At 41.6% G+C, this 19,305-nt stretch overlaps 1 protein-coding gene and 1 pseudogene across 3 annotated transcripts; one reads left to right on the forward strand and one right to left on the reverse strand.

Moving 5' to 3' along the window:
* Positions 1-210: 210 nt before the first annotated feature.
* Positions 211-4,049, reverse strand: LOC117817606 (annotated as a pseudogene).
* On the forward strand, positions 2,797-19,288 carry si:ch211-203d1.3 (protein phosphatase Slingshot homolog 3). Of its 3 annotated transcripts, none has more exons than XM_034690977.1 (17): positions 2,797-3,000; positions 3,933-4,095; positions 5,404-5,441; positions 5,526-5,712; positions 8,166-8,281; positions 8,426-8,494; positions 9,305-9,370; positions 12,891-13,073; positions 13,174-13,267; positions 13,393-13,521; positions 13,757-13,803; positions 13,901-14,047; positions 15,371-15,571; positions 15,699-15,900; positions 15,987-16,079; positions 16,185-16,274; positions 17,875-19,288. In XM_034690977.1, the coding sequence occupies exons 2-17, from the start codon at positions 4,048-4,050 to the stop codon at positions 18,010-18,012; spliced, it is 1,848 nt and encodes a 615-aa protein (XP_034546868.1). In that variant the 5' UTR covers positions 2,797-3,000; positions 3,933-4,047; the 3' UTR covers positions 18,013-19,288. The 3 variants fall into 3 exon arrangements, with proteins under 3 accessions (XP_034546868.1, XP_034546869.1, XP_034546870.1); XM_034690978.1 differs by having other exon boundaries at positions 13,901-14,029; XM_034690979.1 differs by lacking the exon at positions 3,933-4,095 and having other exon boundaries at positions 2,798-3,000.
* Positions 19,289-19,305: the final 17 nt, after the last annotated feature.

Consider the following 19,305-nt stretch of genomic DNA (forward strand, 5'->3'; position numbering starts at 1 on the left):
ATAATAATAATAATAATAATAATAATAATAATAATAATAATAAAAATGTTACCTTAATCTTTTTTCTTCTGTCTTTTTTTCTGATAATGTGAAATACATCAACTTGTGATGCACCTGGACACATCATCAGTGATGTAACCTGGGGTCATTGGGTGTTTCGGGTCTTTCAACAATCAGACACCCTCAACCAGGCGACCCAGCCGGGGTTGATCAAGCCCCGGCTTGTGTCCAGGTAGCTCTACCCCACCCACGGGTCTCCTCTCCTGATCCACAGCCACCTTGAGGCAACTTCTGCTGCCTCTGTGGCCGACTTGATGGCCCTTCGCCTACTGCTCCCTGTGATGCCGAGCATATTGTAGGCCCTGCATAGGGACTGGCCCACAAACCCTCTGCATCCCACCTCAATGGGCTCGCACCTTGCTCGCCACCCGTTGCTTTGGCATTGTTCCACCAGCTCGGTGTACTTTGCCCTCTTCCTCTAATTGGCCTCCTCAATGCGGTCCTCCCAGGGCACAGTGAGTTCCAAGAGAATGACCTGCTTGGAGGTTTCCGAGATCAGCACTATGTCTGGCCTTAGCGATGTTCTGGCAATAGTTTCTGGGAACTTCAATTGCTTCCCCAGGTCAACTTTCAGCTCCCAATCCTGCGGCGTTGCTAGCAGGCCAGAGGAGGTGGTCCTGGCAGCTGATTTAGGCTTCTCCCCAGCTCTGAAGAAAGAGATTTTCTTCACTGGGTGGAGGCGCTTGCAGTGGTTAATTCCACTGCAGATGGTGTCCGCTATGGCCTTCAGAACTTGGTCGTGGCGCCAGCGGTAGCGCCCCTCGCCCAGGGCTTTTGAACAGCAGCTGAGGATGTGCTCCAGGGTCCCTCTCTTCAGGCACAAAGGGCACGCTGGTGACTCAACCATGCCCCAGGAAAACAAGTTGGATGGGCTTGGCAAAACGTCATAGACAGCCTGGATTAAGAATTTTATTCGGTGGGGCTCAGCTTTCCACAGCTCGGTCCATGAGACTTTGCGCTCCATGGCTTGCTCCCATCTCGCCCAGGCTCCCTGTTGCCGCATACCAACCATCCTGCTTGTTCGCTGATCTTCGACTGCTGCTCTCACTGCTGCTCTCACCTCCTCTTGGATCAGCGACCTCTTGTCCTTTCCCTGTGCCTTGTTGTAGCGAGGTGTTTTGCTGCTACCCAGGCCAGCTCTTCCACAAGCCACTGTGCTCACCAGCACCCTGTGCCTTAGCCGTGCCTCAGCGACATCGACAGCCTTCCACTTCCATCCCATCCTGACCTCAATCCCAGCCTGGGAGACTTTTGGGTCACAGGACTCCCGGTATTGCAGCACCTCTCTAGTACGGGACACCATGAACTCTTCATTCAGGCTGCTGAACGGGAGCTTCAGCTTGTTGTTCTGCCCGTACAGAGCGATGCTGCTCAGGCTCCGTGGTAGTCCGAGCCATTACCGTAGGAACCTGCTGACCCTCCTCTCAAAGCCCTCCACTGTGGATATTGGGACATCATAGACCAAGAGGGGCCAGAGAATTTGTGGGAGGATGCCATGTTGGTAAATCCAGGCCTTGAACTTGCCAGGCAGATCGGACTTGTCCACTGCAGTTAGCCAGGCTTCCAGTTCTTGGTTGGTGGCTTGAATGGATGCAGTGTCTCTCAGGCTGCAGTCAAAGACCTTCCCAGGCTCTTCACAGGTTTCTCAGTGATAGATGGTATCTGAGTACTCCCCAGTGTGAAGTGGAACTTGTTGATGGCTTTCCCTTTCTTCAGCACTAGTGATCTCGACTTCACTGGCTTGAAACTCATGCGAGCCCAGGTGATCACCTCCTCGAGGCCCTTCAGGATCCACCTGCTCCCTGGGACAGATGTAGTGGTCACTGTCAGATCATCCATGAAGGCCCGGATGGGTGGCTGTCGGAGTCCAGACTTGGTGAGGGGCCCTCTGCACTGAACCTCTGCGGACTTCACCAGCATGTTCATGGCGAGCGCAAAAAGTATCACTGAGATGGTACACCCAGTGATAATCCCTTTCTGAAGCTTGTGCCATTCTGAGGTTGTTGACCCAGAAGAGACTCTCAGGCTGAAACTGTTGTAATAGTCCAAAATGAGGTCCCTAAACTTGCCTGGGATATGGTGCCGGTTCAGTGCTTTTTCAACAAGCTTGTGGGGTATAGACCCATAGGCGTTTGCTAGGTCCAGCCACAGCACAACCAGGTCCCCCTTGTTCTCCCGGGCTTCCTTGATTAGCTGGGTGACCACACCTGTGTGCTCCAGACACCCCGGTACCTGTCATAATAAATATGACAAAAAAATTGGACCTTGTTTTTTTTTCTCATAATAATAATAATAATCCCAGAATCCTGACTTTAATCCCAGAATTCTGACAGTAATAATATAAAAAATATTTGGCCTTATTTTTTATTTTTTTTCCAGTGGCATCTAATCATCTTCCATACTGATAGGAGTTTTTTTTTAATCAATAGTAAAAAAAAAACTTATTATAGGACTCATTAATTGAACGTAAAATTATTAGCTAACTTTTCATATCCGCCTAAAGTAATACGAATTACAGTAACATCAACCAGCCACATTATTTTAATGAAGTTCACCACTCACGTTTAAAATGAATCATATACTGTATATTGATATTTATTAAGAAAACAATGATGCTCCAGTATTTACTATAAAATAACTGTACTTTTACTTAGGAGAATCTTCTTGTGTTACTTTCACTTGTGTGATCACTGCGGGTCGACGTAGCTTAAGCTTGCCTTGCGTATGACGTCATTGCTCTTCATTTTTCAGTACTCGTGCTTCAGCTCTGTGTGGTGGTGTAAACTCTCCACCTCCTCTGGGGCAGCGCTGAGCTGTAAATGGTGAAGTCCTCACCCTCAAAAACAACAAGAGGGCGGAATAAGAAGCTCTCACGGCTTTGGCAACAAACAAGTCGCCTCCTGAAGCAGGAAATCAGAGCGGGGACCGTCTTCAAGAGAGGTGAGAAATCGAGATTTGGTGGAAATTCTTGTTCGGATGTTGTCTTTTTGGACTCAGCAGAGGCGTCAGCTGTTAGCTTGGACTGCGTGTAACAGGCGACACAGCTTGTTGTATGTGGTTTGTTGCTGAAGCGATCCGTGGTTTGTTTCAGCCGGTTTTACGGGATCAAACCACTCTTTCATGTTTGCTCATCTGTTATTAAAAACTGTAATACAAACCAGCGTGTTATCTCCAGGTAGTGAGCTGAAACCATATCATATAGGCTACTGGCTGCTAATGAAGGCGTCACCACACCACGCATGCCATAATGCTGGTCAGCAGTCCACAAGAAACCATTTATGGACATATTACAACATGTTTGATTCTGCAGATTTAAAAATCTAATCAGGAAGGAAATGTCTCTAAGTTTGTGTCATTTCTTTACACTTTAACTTAAGACACACTCTTTTACCTACTTCATAAACAAACTGTCTAATATCTCCAATATCCTGAATCAGGATTGCTTGGTATGTGTTATGAAAATGTCTTCATATAAATCCTGAAAGCCTATTGAGTAACCCCTTTAGATATTAGATGACTGGATCCAATGTGTTATTTTTATGTTATTAAGGGAGGGAGCTCAATTCCTTAAATACCAAGACATATATTGAGCCTGATAAACCAGTGATGTCAACAAGTATTGCTGGTTTAATAAAAATAGACATGGCCAAATTGCTAATGTGATACACAGTATGCGTGTATAAATCCCACGTTCAGTAATATGTTGTTATATTGCCCTTCCCTACGCCTGCTGGACCAAACATCAACAATGCAAACTATTACCTTCCATTCATCAGATTCCCTGCTCACATTCAATGACTCATAAGTTGGAATCTCTGGTATTAAGCCTATTTCTTGGGTGTAATCAAATATCCATGTGTTTTTTTTTTTAGAAAAAAATACTAGCATTGGCCCCGCCCTCACCACACTTCTGGCTCAGGAACCTGCAGAGCTTGTCTGAGCCTGCCTGCAGCTGCAGGTTTCCTGGACACATACCTGTACTGTGCCATGGCTCTGTTGACCCTGCACAGGCTCCCTTCTATCTCCAGCGCTCCTGTGAGTTCAGCCACATGAAGCCCTGTTGTACACAAACAAGTTGGACATGATATATCATGTAATCGGATGTGAAATTATGAACTTGTTTTTTTAAAGGACTAATGCAGAACTATAAAAGCCTTTAACAGGACCCAAGTTCTGTACGAAGAGCAGTTGGATCCTAATTTGTGCCTTTGTTATATTGTCACCTTAAGGATGAAGGGCCTGTTGTGTTAAGGAATGTGATTGCATTAATGAGCTGACAGACTGAATAGATATGAGGTCATCAAGGTGATTTAATCATCTTGTGTGACTCTAAACTCTCACTGTCACTGTAGTTGTATATGCACACATACATGAACACAGTTTCACCATTTCACTGTCTCTGTCATGACTTTAACTGGCTTTTCTTCACAGCTGTCATCATTGCCAACTAAACCATAAATGACCAGATGTTGGTCTCATTTTTGCATATTTTGTCACAAATTCTAATCACTCAATTTTTTAACTTGTGCTCTCTCCTTTTTTTTCTCCTTCGAACCCTCATTGTTCCTCTACTGTCTCCTGCCCACTTCTCTTCTTTAATTTCTTTTTTTTTCTTGACTCTGTCTGGACTTGTCAGTTGCGTAACAGGTAAAGTTACTGTCTCCAGTTTCTTTCTCTGTAAACCTTTTTTTACTACTGCTGCTACTTCTCTCTTCTTTCTTTCTCCCACCCCTTCCTGCACTCAAACTACTTTATAATTTGACTTCAATATATTTTTTTCTCCCTCCTTAGTGCCTTCTTCCCTTTGCTCACATGTCACTCTATATCTGTCTCCTCACTTCACTCTTCCACTGCATCTTATCTATATTGCACCACATTTCACCCCAGAAATTACAGAACATGTTTTCCGGTCTCTTGTGTCAACATTTTTCAACAGGAAAAACATCACACACACTCTTTCCAACGCTCCTACAAAGTTAATTCCAGCGTTTCAACACTTTGTCTTTATCAAGTTGTAAACAAATAATGAATAAATCATCTTGGTAGCAACAGATCAAATATTTTAAAAAGTTCTCCCACTTGATTAGTGCATTCAAACTCCAGTATCAGCTTAGTGAGAGGTTTTATTGTGATGTGTCAACTCCTTGTCAGTTACTGCAGAATAGACATTTTAGGGGCAGTTGGGCCTTGAGACCTAAAAAATATATCTGAAAAATGATCAGCCTTAAACAGAAAAAGCATAGCATAATGTAGGTTTGTTCTTAAAATTGAATCACATTACATTAAGTCTTGCGTCTTATTAATGAGACTTTCTTGTATTTCTTTTAAATGTTATTTATGAAGGATGAAGGCGCTGAAAGACGAGGAAGACTCCAGAAAAGGTAGATGTGCATTTGTCTGGTATTTATATTGCTGTCTGTCAAAGTGAGTCCACCCTTCCTTAACTGATCTCTTCCCATCTGAAGGGAGAGCTTTGCCCTCGTGAAGGGGGCTGTCCTTTTGCTGGAAGAAGGTGAGAGGGAGCGCCTCCATGAGGAGACGTCTCCTCCTCTAACGTCTCCTTCAGAGGAGGGTGATGTAGCATCCGACAAACGACACCAGCAGATTCATGCCATGGTGGAACTGCTCAGGCCAGAAGATACCATCAAGCTGGTAAGGACTTACGTTTGTGTGCATGTTGCATAATAAGATCAGGAAGGCTTCTGAACTGTTGTGCAGAAATAATTTTTATTAATGGAGTAACTTTGTTCCATCAGCATGTTTTAGCATGTCTCATACAAAGGTCATAAATTCACAACGCTGAGTTCACTCAAGCACTGGTGTTGATACTTCTTTGTTGTGGTGGATCAGATATCTGCAATGGTGCAACATGCAGATGATGTTTCTTCATTTGTGGCTTGATCAGTTTCATAGTTTCTGCTCACAGTTACAGTCATTCATTTGCTCAGCGGGTCACCAATAGTAATTTATATTCCCACATTCTTCTTGGTCTCACGCTTCCTTACATTTCATGAATTCCATCCTGCAAAGCTGAGTTGACAGTTTTTGGCAAAGGGCATTGTGGCTTGGTTCAGACTGTTGGAGAGGTTCCCCTGAGGTAGCAGCATTTATACGTCCAGCAGAGTCCAGATAGTTACACATGTAGGCGGTTACCATTGCTCATAAAGTCTTACAGTTTTTTACAACTGAATAAACACTAAAATCAAAAGTATTATACAATTATCAAAACCTTACACTCAACGAGCAAAACATCGGCCCAGATCTGCACCACTATAAGCACAATGTCAGCTTCACACAGTGATTTGCAAAACACTAAACACACTTGTATACATTAGACACAGTAGTATATCATGATGTCACTTCCTTGCAATTCCAAAGCACTGACTGTCAAATGACCACACCTATGAGCCGATTGGTTAAACACAGCCATCCGGTGCACAAACACACGATTAGTTAATTGTAGACACACCAATCAGGTTTAAGCATTATAACAATGCAGCAGGTGAGTTCACCTGCAACTGGATCCAGTATTTCATGTTTGTCTGATATTTGCTGAGCTTACAGTGTTATGCACGTGTAGTAGCATGATAATTGTGACATGTTTTGTTGTGATTCTCCATGTTGACATGTTGACTGATTTGAGTATAGAGAGAGAAATAAATGATATTGTCATCAGTCTGCAGCGTTGGTTTTGTGTAGTGTTTGGTGAATTTATTGTATATTTGCACTTTCTCTGTGTACTTCACTTCCAGTACTATGATCACTGAGAAGTAGAATTGCTGAAAGTGTTTTAGGTTGTCAACAGCAGTGTGTAACTGGTTCAAACAGAATGAAGTCATATGACTTCATTCTCATTTTAGCAATCCTACTTCTCAGTGATAAGAGTACTGTAAGTGAAGTGCACAGAGAAAGTGCAAATTCACCAAACACTACACAAGACTAACGCTGCAGACTGATGAAACTATAATTTATTTTATGATATGTTCATCATTTACATTTTATGAAACATGTGTGTTTCGTATGATAACAAAATATGGTTTTGATAAATTAGTGTATAGTTTTTGAAACAGTGTTTCATTTTGCAAAGGATCTGAGGTGTTCTGCTACTTGTGTGTGTGGTTGTGTGAACTGTGTGTAGTGTTTTGACAAAATGGGCCCTGTTTTCAAAATCGTGTTTAAGCTATCGTAAAAAAAATGTAATTGTGTATACAATTCGCTTGTATTAATGCACTATAGCAGGCACGCAGCATGCTTACCATCTCCCATCTGGTGTATTTAATATCAGTTTATTATTGTTTGATACTGTTTATGCAGATTGAAGTGCAGTATGTGGCAGGGACATCACTGGTAGAAAGTCATATTCCGAGATATGTATGACAACATGACCATGACAACATAATTAAAAGTTTTCACTCCACATCAGTGAGTTACGATGGATGCTTTGCAAGTTTCAGCTAGAACTACAAAGCAGCATTTAACTGTTGTTGTCCACAGCCTCTTATTCATTATGATGTTGACCAGTATGTTTTGTAGGCAGTTTCTGGAGTCAGGTTTTGTCTTTTGTGCCTTGTATTGTATTATTGCATGTGCTGAAATTATTTACAAAATCTAAATCATAATATAAAAAGGCAGCAAATGTCATAAAAACCAATTCTGACAATGCACCAGGTAATGTAGTCAGCTCTGAAAGTCAGGGAACATGTCCTGATGTAACCCTGCTTAAATGTAATTGATGACCCAGAGATGAATTGAACGCAAAGGCTTCATGGATGTCAGAAGATTATGTGTGGGGCCAAATGGATATAATATGTCAAAAGGATAACGTTATGGTCCTTCAAGTGGATTCTAGTCAGTATCAGAGTTTCAGTGTAATATGTATATGTTTCTCTGGAAGTATATTTACTTTTTTACTTTTCCTGGAAGACCAAGAAAAACACCAGGGACAGGATTTTGTTCAGTGTGTGTAATCAGACAGATTTATTTGTTTTAATGGAAAACTTCAGAGAAAACTTGTTGCATTTAGATTGTATTGATTCTAAATGTCTGCCCTTCCTTATTTTACTCTCAGTCTCTAACCCGCTTGCTGTTTGCACTCTGTCATGCAGGCGGTGCAGTTGGAGTCTGTCAGCCCAGTCAGAGTCAGGTATCTGATCGTCATCTCCACCCTTGGAAACAAACAGGAGAGCATCCTGCTGGGCATAGATTTCCCCAACTCAGACAGGTTTGTGTAACCAAGACTCTGGTGTAATGTATCACAAAGAACACACAAGATAAGACAAGTCCATTCGGTTAATAAGCTCTGGTTCGGCTTTGACAAGATAAACAGCTTTCTGTGTCTTACTATGTCACCCTCTCCTCTCTGCAGTGATCAATGCACCATCGGCCTGGTCCTGCCGGTATGGAGCGACACACAGGTTTATCTGGACGGGGATGGGTAAGAAGTCATTTTTAAAAAAAAGATCTAAGCACAAGCAAAAGGTTTTTAAAAGGCTGCAGCACAGACGGCGCAGTCTGATGTCTGGGACAGCAGCCAGAGATAACGTGACTGAGTAATGTGTCTATTTATGGAGCCGAATCATTCTTAATAAATTACAACTGCTCCTATCGCTCCCTCAGAACCCTTACATAAGCAGGGGATCATGTGTTTTTGCAATGCAATGAAAGTGACTTAGTTTTCCCCTCTCTCTGTTTCAGTACCAGATGTTCAGTTCAACCATGTGTCCCCAAATGTCCACTACAAGCCTCTATTAGAGTTACTTTTGGTTTAGCACTGCCTATTGTTTGACTGAAATGGTCGAGGATGTTCATTGGCTCGTGGCCTCTCACCACTGTGTTTGCTATAAGTGCAGAAACTCCTTCTTTCTGTCTCTTCTGGGTGGAGGAAATAGAAAAGGAGCTGTGACAGTGAGAAGTTAACAGCTGTGAAAGCATAAAGGCTAACCCAGTGCATTTGATCTGCCTTGTTTCAACTAATGAGCTGTGATAGTTTGGTGTGACATGTATGACACACTCAGCATGTACACCCACATGAAGCTAGTTCACACCTCGTACCGTGCTAATATCTCTCCCTCACATGTTCATCCTTCGTTTTTTCTTCACAAGAACGTCGCTAATTTACACTGAATACATGAATAATCTTGGTGTCTGTCCAGCAAAGCTTCTTATCAGTAGTACACTCTCACTTCCTCCTTTATCTCCCTCTGACACACTATTGTTGCTCATATCTCTTTCCGATTCTTCACAGTGGTTTCAGTGTGACCTCAGCTGAGGAGACCAGAATCTTTAAGCCTGTCTCCATGCAGACCATGTGGTGAGTGAAAACGCTGACGACCATGTGTCAATGTTAAAACACCAATGCCCATGTTATGGCACTCAGCACTGAGCTTAAAGGTGACATATCATGCAAAATCGACTTTTTAATGGTTCTCTAGCTGAAATATGTGTCCCTGGCATGTCTACAAACCCCCCAAAATGAAAAAAATCCATTCTGCCCCTGTTCTGATTTCTTCACCTTTCTGTAAATGTGTGTGAAACGAGCCGTTTCAGTTTTCAGTGTTTTTCATACGTCACAACGACATCCGGTCTGTAACGGAGTCAGAGCTCGGAGCTTGTTCAGCCCATAGACTGTATAAAATACAACTCAACCCCTCCGTTTTCCATTACCTGCACACGTGTGCTAACAAGGAGCGTAGGAGGGAAGCATTCTAGTTGTAGGCTGTCTTAATAAACACAAAGGTCGGTTTTACTCCCCATGTCAGATTTGAAGATCTAGTGGATGATTTTTATTTATCATGGAAAAGTGCTAGCGCTAGTTAGCATAGCCACATAGCTACATGTTCGTCGCTGTGTACCAAGACACACGTCGACATACTGACAAATAAAACAACAAGAAACACAAAATCAGTGACCAATCCTTCAGAAAGGTCCTGCTGCAGGCGCCTCTCAGTCAGGATCAGATTCTGGATCAAATTCAGAGGGTTGAAGTAACGCAGGTCTGTGAGCAGCCATGTCTATGCATGCAACATGTAAACATTAGACAACGTGCCGAGGCCACATCCACTTCTTGAGGGGGCGTGGTCAGAGAGCTCATTCTCATTTAAAGGCACAGACACAGAAAACAGCCTGTTCTGAGCAGGGCTGAAAAAGAGGGGTTTACAGGCATACCAAAATCTGATCTCAAAGTTTTTTAGGGGGGCATAAACTTCAAAGACATGTTTTGGGGACCTCTTAGACCAATATATTTTGATGAAAAAGAGCATAATCTTTCACCTTTAAACCATAAACTGTATAAGTAATGGACGTAGTATCCGTGACATCACCCATCTGTTCCTGAGCGCTGTTTTAAAGCTGATTGACGGCAGCAGCCATATTGGAAATGCGGAACTCAACCAGGCAGAGTGTGACGTAAAGGGGCGGAGTTTGAGTCAAGTCAATCATGTCCTTATTTGGGCAAAAACTTGTAATCTTAATATCTTCTGAACCGTCGCATTAGAAAAAAAGTCACCCCACGTACAGTGTGTGCCGTATAGCTGCTGTATTGCATGATAAGTGTGGTCTTCCATTTGTCATGTTTTCACTATCAAAAATGCCTGCTAATACAAATTATTTAGCGCACAGTTCTCTTCTTCTTCGACTTCTAACTGGTGCATTTTGGTCAACCACTCACTTAGTACAAAAACGTTTAAAAGGCCAGCCTCCATGCACCGGGACCTGGTTCTTGTGTAGATACAAAAAGCTCACTCTAAAACCAAACTATGAATATTAATATATTGCATTTCTACCAATTCTGTTCTGCCAACTGACTCTTAAAGGGGACATATCACGCTTTTTTCATCAATATATATTGGTCTAAGAGGTCCCCAAAACATGTCTTTAAAGTTAATGCTCAAAAAAACACTTTGAAATCAGATTTTGGCATGCCTGAAAATCCCTCTTCTTCATTCCTCATCAGAACACTCTGTTTTCCCTCTGACCACGCCCCCTCAGGAAGTGGATGTGCCTCGGCTCTCCAGCACGTTGATCTAATGTTTACATGTTGGCTGAATATACACGGCTGCTCAGAGATCGCGTTACTTCAACCCTCTGAATCTGATCCTGACGGAGAGGCGCCTGCAGCAGGACCTTTCTGAACGATTGGTCATAGATTTAGTGTTTCTTGTTGTTTTATTTATCAGTATGTAGACGTGTGTCTTGGTACACAGCTACGAACATGTAGCTATGTGGCTATGCTAACTAGCGCTAGCACTTATCCATGATAAATAAAAATCATCCACTAGATCTTCAAATCTGCAGACGTGGGGAGTAAAACCGACATCTACCAGAAAGGCAGCAGGACCTTTTATGAAGGATTGGTCACAGATTTAGTGTTTCTTGTTGTTTTATTTGTCAGTATGTAGACGTGTGTCTTGGTACACAGCTACAGCTACAGCTACAGCTACAGCTACAGCTATGAACATGTAGCTATGTGGCTATGCTAACTAGCGCTAGCACTTATCCATGACAAATAAAAATCATCCACTAGATCTTCAAATCTGCAGACGCGGGGAGTAAAACCGACCTTTGTGTTTATTAAGACATCCTACAACTAGCATGCCTCCCTCCTAAGCTCCTTGTTAGCACACATTTGTGCAGGTAATGAAAAACGGGGGAGGGATTCAGTATAATTTTATACAGTCTATGGGCTGAACAAGCTCCGAGCTCTGACTCCGTGACAGACCGGATATTGTTGTTACGTAACAAAAACACGGAAGTCTGAAACGGCTCGTTTCACACACATTTACAGAAAGGTGTAGAAATCAAAACAGGGGCAGAATGGATTTTTTTCATTCTCGGGGGGTTTGTAGACATGCCAGGGACACATATTTCAGGTAAAGAACCATTAAAAAGTCCATTTTGCATGATATGTCACCTTTAATACTACACATTACCTTTACAGTGATTTTAATTCTTCAAGTGTGACTTTTCTAAGTGACTGAAGTACCTATTGTCACAATCCTGTGTACAGCTTTACATAGCAGTCTATGGGGCGCCGTTTGTAAAGTTGTGCACACTGAAACAACAAAACAACAACAGCAACAATTCTCCACATTTAACTCCAAAACGTCACAACAATGTAGAGTGAATTTTTAAAAGTCACTTTTTTATCACATTTACAGGAATATTTGTGATCTTCTTCACATTTAATTTTGTTTTTGAAAAATATATTAAGTAAAAATTTTGTTAAATCCAAATGCTAAATGTAAAGGTTTAAAGATAAATCTAAAGGTTTAAAGATAAATATAAATGTTAAATATAAATCTAAATGTTAAATATTAATCTAAAGGTTTAAAGATAAATCTAAATGTTAAATATAAATCTAAATGTTAAATATAAATATCAAATGTTGCTCTGCGATCCTAAATATTTAGCTGATATGCAAATTCACACTGCAGCTTATCAGCTAAATATTTAGGATCATGAAGCAACATTTAACATTTAGATTTAACATTTAAGAAGAAGAAAATTAAATGTAAAGAAGATCACAATTATTCCTCTAAATGTGAAAAGTGACTTTTAAAAATTCCCTCTATGTTTTATGACATTTTGGAGCTAAATGTGGAGAAATGTTGCGGTTATTTTCAGTGTGCACAACTTTACAAACAGCGCCCCATAGCAGTCGGCTTTTCCAATAGGTCCTGTAGTGACTGTCATCAGCTGTATGAATACACTGACTAATAATAAGGCCTCATTTAGCCCAACTTTAAAAGTACAAACTTTCTTGAAACTTGTTTTAAAGTTCTTAAAAATGCTTTATCCATTGTTTTAACACTTACCATCTGTATGGCTGTAAGGTCAGTGCTGCAGGCGTTGCATGGCTGCTGTGAGCGGGCAGTGAGGGCAGTAGTGATCCCAGGAAATGGCCTTGAATGGGCCCAACACTACCAGCAACATATCGAGTCGGATCGCTTCTGCCTCAATGAGTGGGAGGTCATGAACGACCTGGAGTCGGTCCGCAAGGACAGTGATAGACAGACGTGAGAGAAATGCCCCAAAGTTGAAATCAAATAAATGTGTCCTTTTTAAGTTTCCACACGTCTTCTGGTGCCAAGTTTTCTTTTTTTCTTGTTTGAAAAGGTCTGCAGAGAGAGTTTCCAATGAAATGCTGATCAAGGAGCACCTGAGAGACATCATGAGCACTGAAGACTTGGACAACCTCACGTCTAAAATGGTGAGACATGCTAGTGGAAAGGGGAAGTTGGCTGCTAGAAGAGTTTACTAGAGTATGTCTGAAGTAAGTGAATGATAAAATGTTTGCAAGCCAGTATTGATCTGATCCTTCCTCTGCTGCTGTAGGTGCACAGGACCCTGGAGACCAGGATTGGTTTTGACATGAGACCCTATAAGGAATACATAGATAATGAGATCCTGGTCACCATGGCTCAGATGGACAAACCCTCCAAAATATTCGACTACCTTTACCTGGTGAGCGATTGTTTGGCTTTAAAGACAGTGAAAGTTATGTGGTGAGAATCTTTCCTTATGCTTCACTCAACTCGAGGCTGAATCTTGCTTTCACCAGGATGTTTTCATGTGACTGTGACTTCCTCTTTGTGAGGGATGTGTGCTGACAGCAATAGGGAAGATGACTGTGGACTCTTTTTTTCCTTTTTGTCATCTGTGCCCTCGACTGAACCTCTCTGTCGTTGTCTGCTTTCAGGGCTCTGAGTGGAACGCAGCTAACTTTGAGGAGCTGCAGAAAAACAAGTCAGTGTTTCCACCTGTGATACTTCATGAAGCTCTGTGCGTCAACTCATGGCATTGGTAGCTCATAATTCTGTTCTCATGTCTGTGTGTTTTCCAGCATTGGCTATATCCTGAATGTGACGAGGGAGATTGACAACTTTTTCCCAGAGTCCTTCAATTATATGAACATCAGAGTGTATGATGTTGAAGCCACAGACCTGCTGCCTCACTGGGAACACACATACAGGTTCATCAACAGTGCAAGGTTGTCCTGAAACTCTCACTTTATTTCACCTCTACTTTTACACTTTTGAGTCACTTAGTTTGCAAACGGAAGTAGTACACTTCTTGATATTAGTATTTCAGCTGAGAAAAAACTGATTAACAGTGCTTCTAGATTATTTGATCGCATTTTTTGAACACAACATTTACACACAAGATTCACTTTAGGTGCATTTCGACCAAGAATTCCGGGGTCTTTCAGCCCCCAGAACTACTTTACCCTGAACTAAAAGGTTTGGGTAGATTGGGTAAATCAGGCCAGTGACGTATGGAGAAAAAAAAAGCAAAGGCAGTACACCACCAGACCAGTAGAGGGCAGTAAAACAAGACGAATGCCATTCATCACAGATGACACCATAGAAGCAGACGGACAGGCAGGTATCACAACAGTTAGCCTGTTAGCATGGAAGAGACTCAACTCGCGCTGTTTTAGATTGTGCTATATTTCATCACAGATGGATTCACTGAATCAACACGTGAGAGGAGATAAGCGCGAGTAGCAAAGACGTTTCAACACGGCTTTAAAATCCTTTTAACTCAAAAAGCCGTGGCAGAGATCGGCCAGTGTTATGGTTTGAACAGCGACCCTGTTAGCTGCCGAATTTCAGCCGGATGCATCCCTCACAAACGTCTTTACACGATCATTAAATATCTGATGAGGATATTGAATCTTAAAACTCCCTCTGTGTTTCAACAGATGTGTAAACTCCACAAACACTGTTACATACAGCTGAAGGTCTCCAGTTCACAGGGTCACTTTTAAAACCGTAACACTGGGAGAGACTCATTCACGGTGGGCTGAGAGAAGACTACTGTTACAAGCTGCTAAATCAATCTTCTTTTGAAAAGTACACACACATACAGAAAAGATAGAACAAAGTAAAGAAAGAGAAATCAAGTGAATCACAGATGTGCGTGATGTTATTGTGGACGACATGCCGAATAAAAACACTGCGGGTAATCTACCAATCAGACACGTTCAGCATTGCAGATCCTGCCCCCCAAAAGCCCCGGGGCTTTTGAAAAGTACTACCCCAAAAGCAGGGGCTTTTGAAAAGTACTACCCCCCTAGCAGGGGCTTTTTAGGTGGGAGATTATCTACCCCTGAAGTACTTTTTCACCCTGGGTCCGTCGGTCGAAATGCACATAGTTCAGGGGTTAAGATCCTCCGGTCGAAATGCCCCTTTTATTGTTCAGCAGATACAGGCAGGTTATCAGCTGACTTTCCACCCTCATCCTTTCACTTTGTCTTTCAACTGAAGTCACCGAAACCCCTGAGTGATCTTTTTATCTGTGTGACTCACAGGAAGAGTGGACAGGGAGTGTTGGTGCACTGTAAGATGGGCGTTTCTCGCTCTTCATCCACGGTTATAGCATACGCCATGAAGCAGGAGCGCTGGAATCTGGATGTTGCGTTGTCCTATGTCAAAGACCGCCGCTCCATCATCAAGCCCAATGAAGGCTTCATGAAGCAGCTCCAGACCTACAATGGTATCCTCAGTGCAAGGTCAGGCTTCTATCTATCAGCTGGGATGTGTCATGTGACATAGGGGGACATGTACTTTCCTTTTTTTTTAAATAAACAGACATTTTGGCTCATGTGATGACTGTGCTCTATTTTATCATCTTTCCAGCCAGCAGCGTCACAGTGTTCTCTGGAGGCGAAAGTCTCGAGAACAAAGGCAAAGGTCAATGCATCAGGAAGGGGAAGGGGAGGAAAAAAAGCCAGAAGAGGAGTACGAGGATGAGGATGAGGATGAGGATGAAGAACTTGACTCTGAAGAGGAGGATGTAGAGATTTCAGATGAAAAAGAGGATTCAGCAGAAGACACAGAGGTATATAAATACACCAATGATATGTTACCAGTATTTTACACCCTGTAGATCTTTTTTAATAGTTGTGTCTTCCTACACACGTCCAGGTCTTTGTAGACCCAAAACCAAAATCAGATACCAACCAGGGACCTGGGCAGGTGGACGTAAATCCTGTTATAACAGTAAATGACCCAGACAAGGTGAGCACACAGAAACAAACAAACACTGCATCTAAAGCTTTTTGAACCACTTCAGTCTTTTTTTTGTTTCTACTTTACAATTTATTTTCTGTCTTTAATTTCAAGGTGGCTTCGAGTGTAAATCGCAGCGGAAGAATGAACCTCTTCTCCCTCATGCAGTCCATCAGTGAACTGGATGATGAGGATAAAGGACAGGTAAATAATGCTGAGTCTGCTTTTTAAGCTCTTTGTAGTTGTGCTGAACAAACTATTGACTGCTCCTCTACGATGAACCTTTATATAAAGCAAGCTTGTCTTAGAGGCAGACCTTTTTATCAAAGTCTCTCTATCTTGAGATGTATTATTGTTCATATTTTAGTAAAAAGTGAGGGTCTGATTCAGAAGAGGAAGCTCTATGGGTTAAATGCTCCACAAACTGCCCTGCGAGTAGACAGCGTCTCTGTGCACCAGTGTTTTTGCATATATTTGATTGATCCATTATGCATTCATTAGGAGCAAAATGTCCTTCTCTATGCAAACCTCATTTCGAAAGACACCTAATTTACTAACACCAGTGCAAATTGACTCCACAATACACTTCCTTTTCATCAAGCTCATCATATACAGTTGTGCTCATAAGTTTACATACCCTGGCAGAATTTTAGATTTTTTGGCCATTTTTCAGAGAATATGAATGATACGAGAAAAATCTTTTTTTTCACTCATGGTTAGTGGTTGGGTGAAGCAAAAATTTTATCAAACAACTGTGTTTACTCTTTTTATATCATAAAGACAACAGAAACTACCCAAGAAACCATAAGTTCTGCCAGGGTATGTATACTTATGAGCACAACTGTATGTGGATAAGATTTAGTGCCATCAGGATGAGGGCACGCTGCCCAGCCCTTTTTGCACTCATAAAAGATTAGATAAGAAGATAAGAAAGTGCTTTACTCGTCCCACAACAGGGAAATTCAAGTGTCACAGTAGCAACGTAGACAGTGCAAATAAAAATATATAAAGCAAACAAGACCCTATAAAGTAAAAATTATTAAAAAGTTATTAGCAATTAAAATTAAAGAGGTAAAAAATAAGCATATCTACAACACACACACACACATATATATATATATATATATATATATATATATATATATATACACACACAGTATATATTATTGGTTATAGAGTCTGACCACTGCAGGAATAAAAGACCTGTGGTATCTCTCCGTGAGAAACCGCGGGTGAAAAAGTCTGTCACTGAACGAGCTACTTAGTGTTGTTATGGTCTCCTGGAGGGGGTGTGACGTGTTGTCCATCAGAGAAGATAGCTTTGCTATCATCCTCCTGTCAGCCACCACCTCCACAGGGTCCAGTGGGCAGCCCAGGACAGAGCTGGCCTTCTTCACCAGTCTGTTCAGCTTCTTCCTGTCAGCAGCAGAGATGCTGCTCCCTTAGCAGACTACTCCAAAGAAGATGGCTGATGCCTACACAGAGTCAAAGAAGGACTTCTTCTGAAGTCCTTCTTTGACTCTGTGGATTGTCATCCTGGTCGTACTAAAGGGTCCGGACTCGGAGGATTTACAGTGTTTCAGTTTTGTGTGTCCACAGAGTACAAAATGAAAAATTACTTCAATTTCTCCGAAAGAAATAACTGCCAATGAACAATTGGTTATCAAAATAGTTGCCTGTTGATTTTCTTTGATATTTTCTTCACAAAATGTTGCAATGTTGCTTTCAGTTCACTATCAGTACACATTGATTCCAGCTGAGCTCTTTTAACTCAGAAATCCTTTACATTGTGTTCTGTTTGAAGCTCCCTGGCAGTCCGAGGCGGTCTCCGATGCAGAGGAGACGTAGCCAGGGAAAACGGGGTCTGATTCACCAGAGAGCATGTGTGGATGTTTCCCCTGAACCAAGAAGCCTGCCAAAGAGTGGACAAAGCAAACCCTAAAGAGAACAAAGCAGTAGGAGAGCAGGAAGGAGAGAATACACCTTTGATGAAGGAGAACACACCTGAAAAATGTGCTCCGCTAACATGCCAAGGTTTTTTGTACACTGATGTTGCTCTGGCTTAATGTTTTACATTATTCAGATAAGAGCTTTAATTTATGTTTAGCATATCACTGTTCATAATTAATAGAACTGATGGTTCACTGCTGATCAAAGTGTTATGTTTTATATAAACTTTTTTCAGAATATATATATTACTACATACATGTCCGATCGTTCTCTCCCTTCATGACGCAGCTCTCTTCGTTCTCCTCTTCAGCTCATGTTGCCACTCCAGAGATACCTATGCAAACAACTGTTGTTCTTTACTTTCCTCTGAGAATGTGATGCTGTATGCTGCTGATTCAGGGTAGACAGTTGTTAATGTCTTCTTTCTCTCTTATCAGAAGTCTTCTGCTCATTTCCCAGAGATGAGGATTTCTCTGTATCCAAGCTGTGTTTGTTGAGGACCAAGTCAGGGCCAGTTTTGTGGCATGAGTCTGTTTGCCAAATAATGTATTACAATGTGCTGATGATTATATGTAATTTTAAAAGATGTTATTGTATCAGTATATTAGGAACCAATGTATCTTCTTTTTAATCCACCAGGGCTGTATGAGTGCCTTCAACCTGAGAAACGAACATGACTCTGTGATCGCAGTTTTTAACGATTGAACTCCACCTTGGAGGCTATGTTGTTTGTACCTTCTGCTGTTCTCACTCAGTTTGATTGCAGCATAATGTGATTCCCAAGGTTTTGCATGTATGCATAATGCATTTATATATGTATGCAGTATATGTACCGACACATAATTGCTGGGGACTCTGGTGCATGTTATGTTTTTATACAAATGTGGGAGCAAATTGTTCAGGGTTTTTGTCATGTATTTATATTCACCTTTAATGGGTCCAGGTAATTATTCAACATACTGTCAGAAGACATCTGATCACGAGATGCTGATGTGGAATATTTTTAATTTAAACTGATAAACCCCAAGCTAGTTTACATTTAATCTGCATGATCACTTTTGAAGAAAACATGCACTTTATAATCCCAGGACACACACACTGTTCACACGGTTCACACTGCCTGAGCCAACATCATGCTGTGTTAGAATTAAAATGATCCATTTTTAAATTCTCATCCACATCTGTCTATGTTAAGCTCTGCACTGTCTGCACCTCTCCTGTTTACGACGAACACAGAGAGAAAAATTAAAAATTCATACACAAACAAACAGTCTTCTTTCTTAAT

The sequence above is a fragment of the Notolabrus celidotus genome, chromosome 8 (genome assembly GCF_009762535.1).
Source record: "Notolabrus celidotus isolate fNotCel1 chromosome 8, fNotCel1.pri, whole genome shotgun sequence".
NCBI lineage: Eukaryota > Metazoa > Chordata > Actinopteri > Labriformes > Labridae > Notolabrus > Notolabrus celidotus.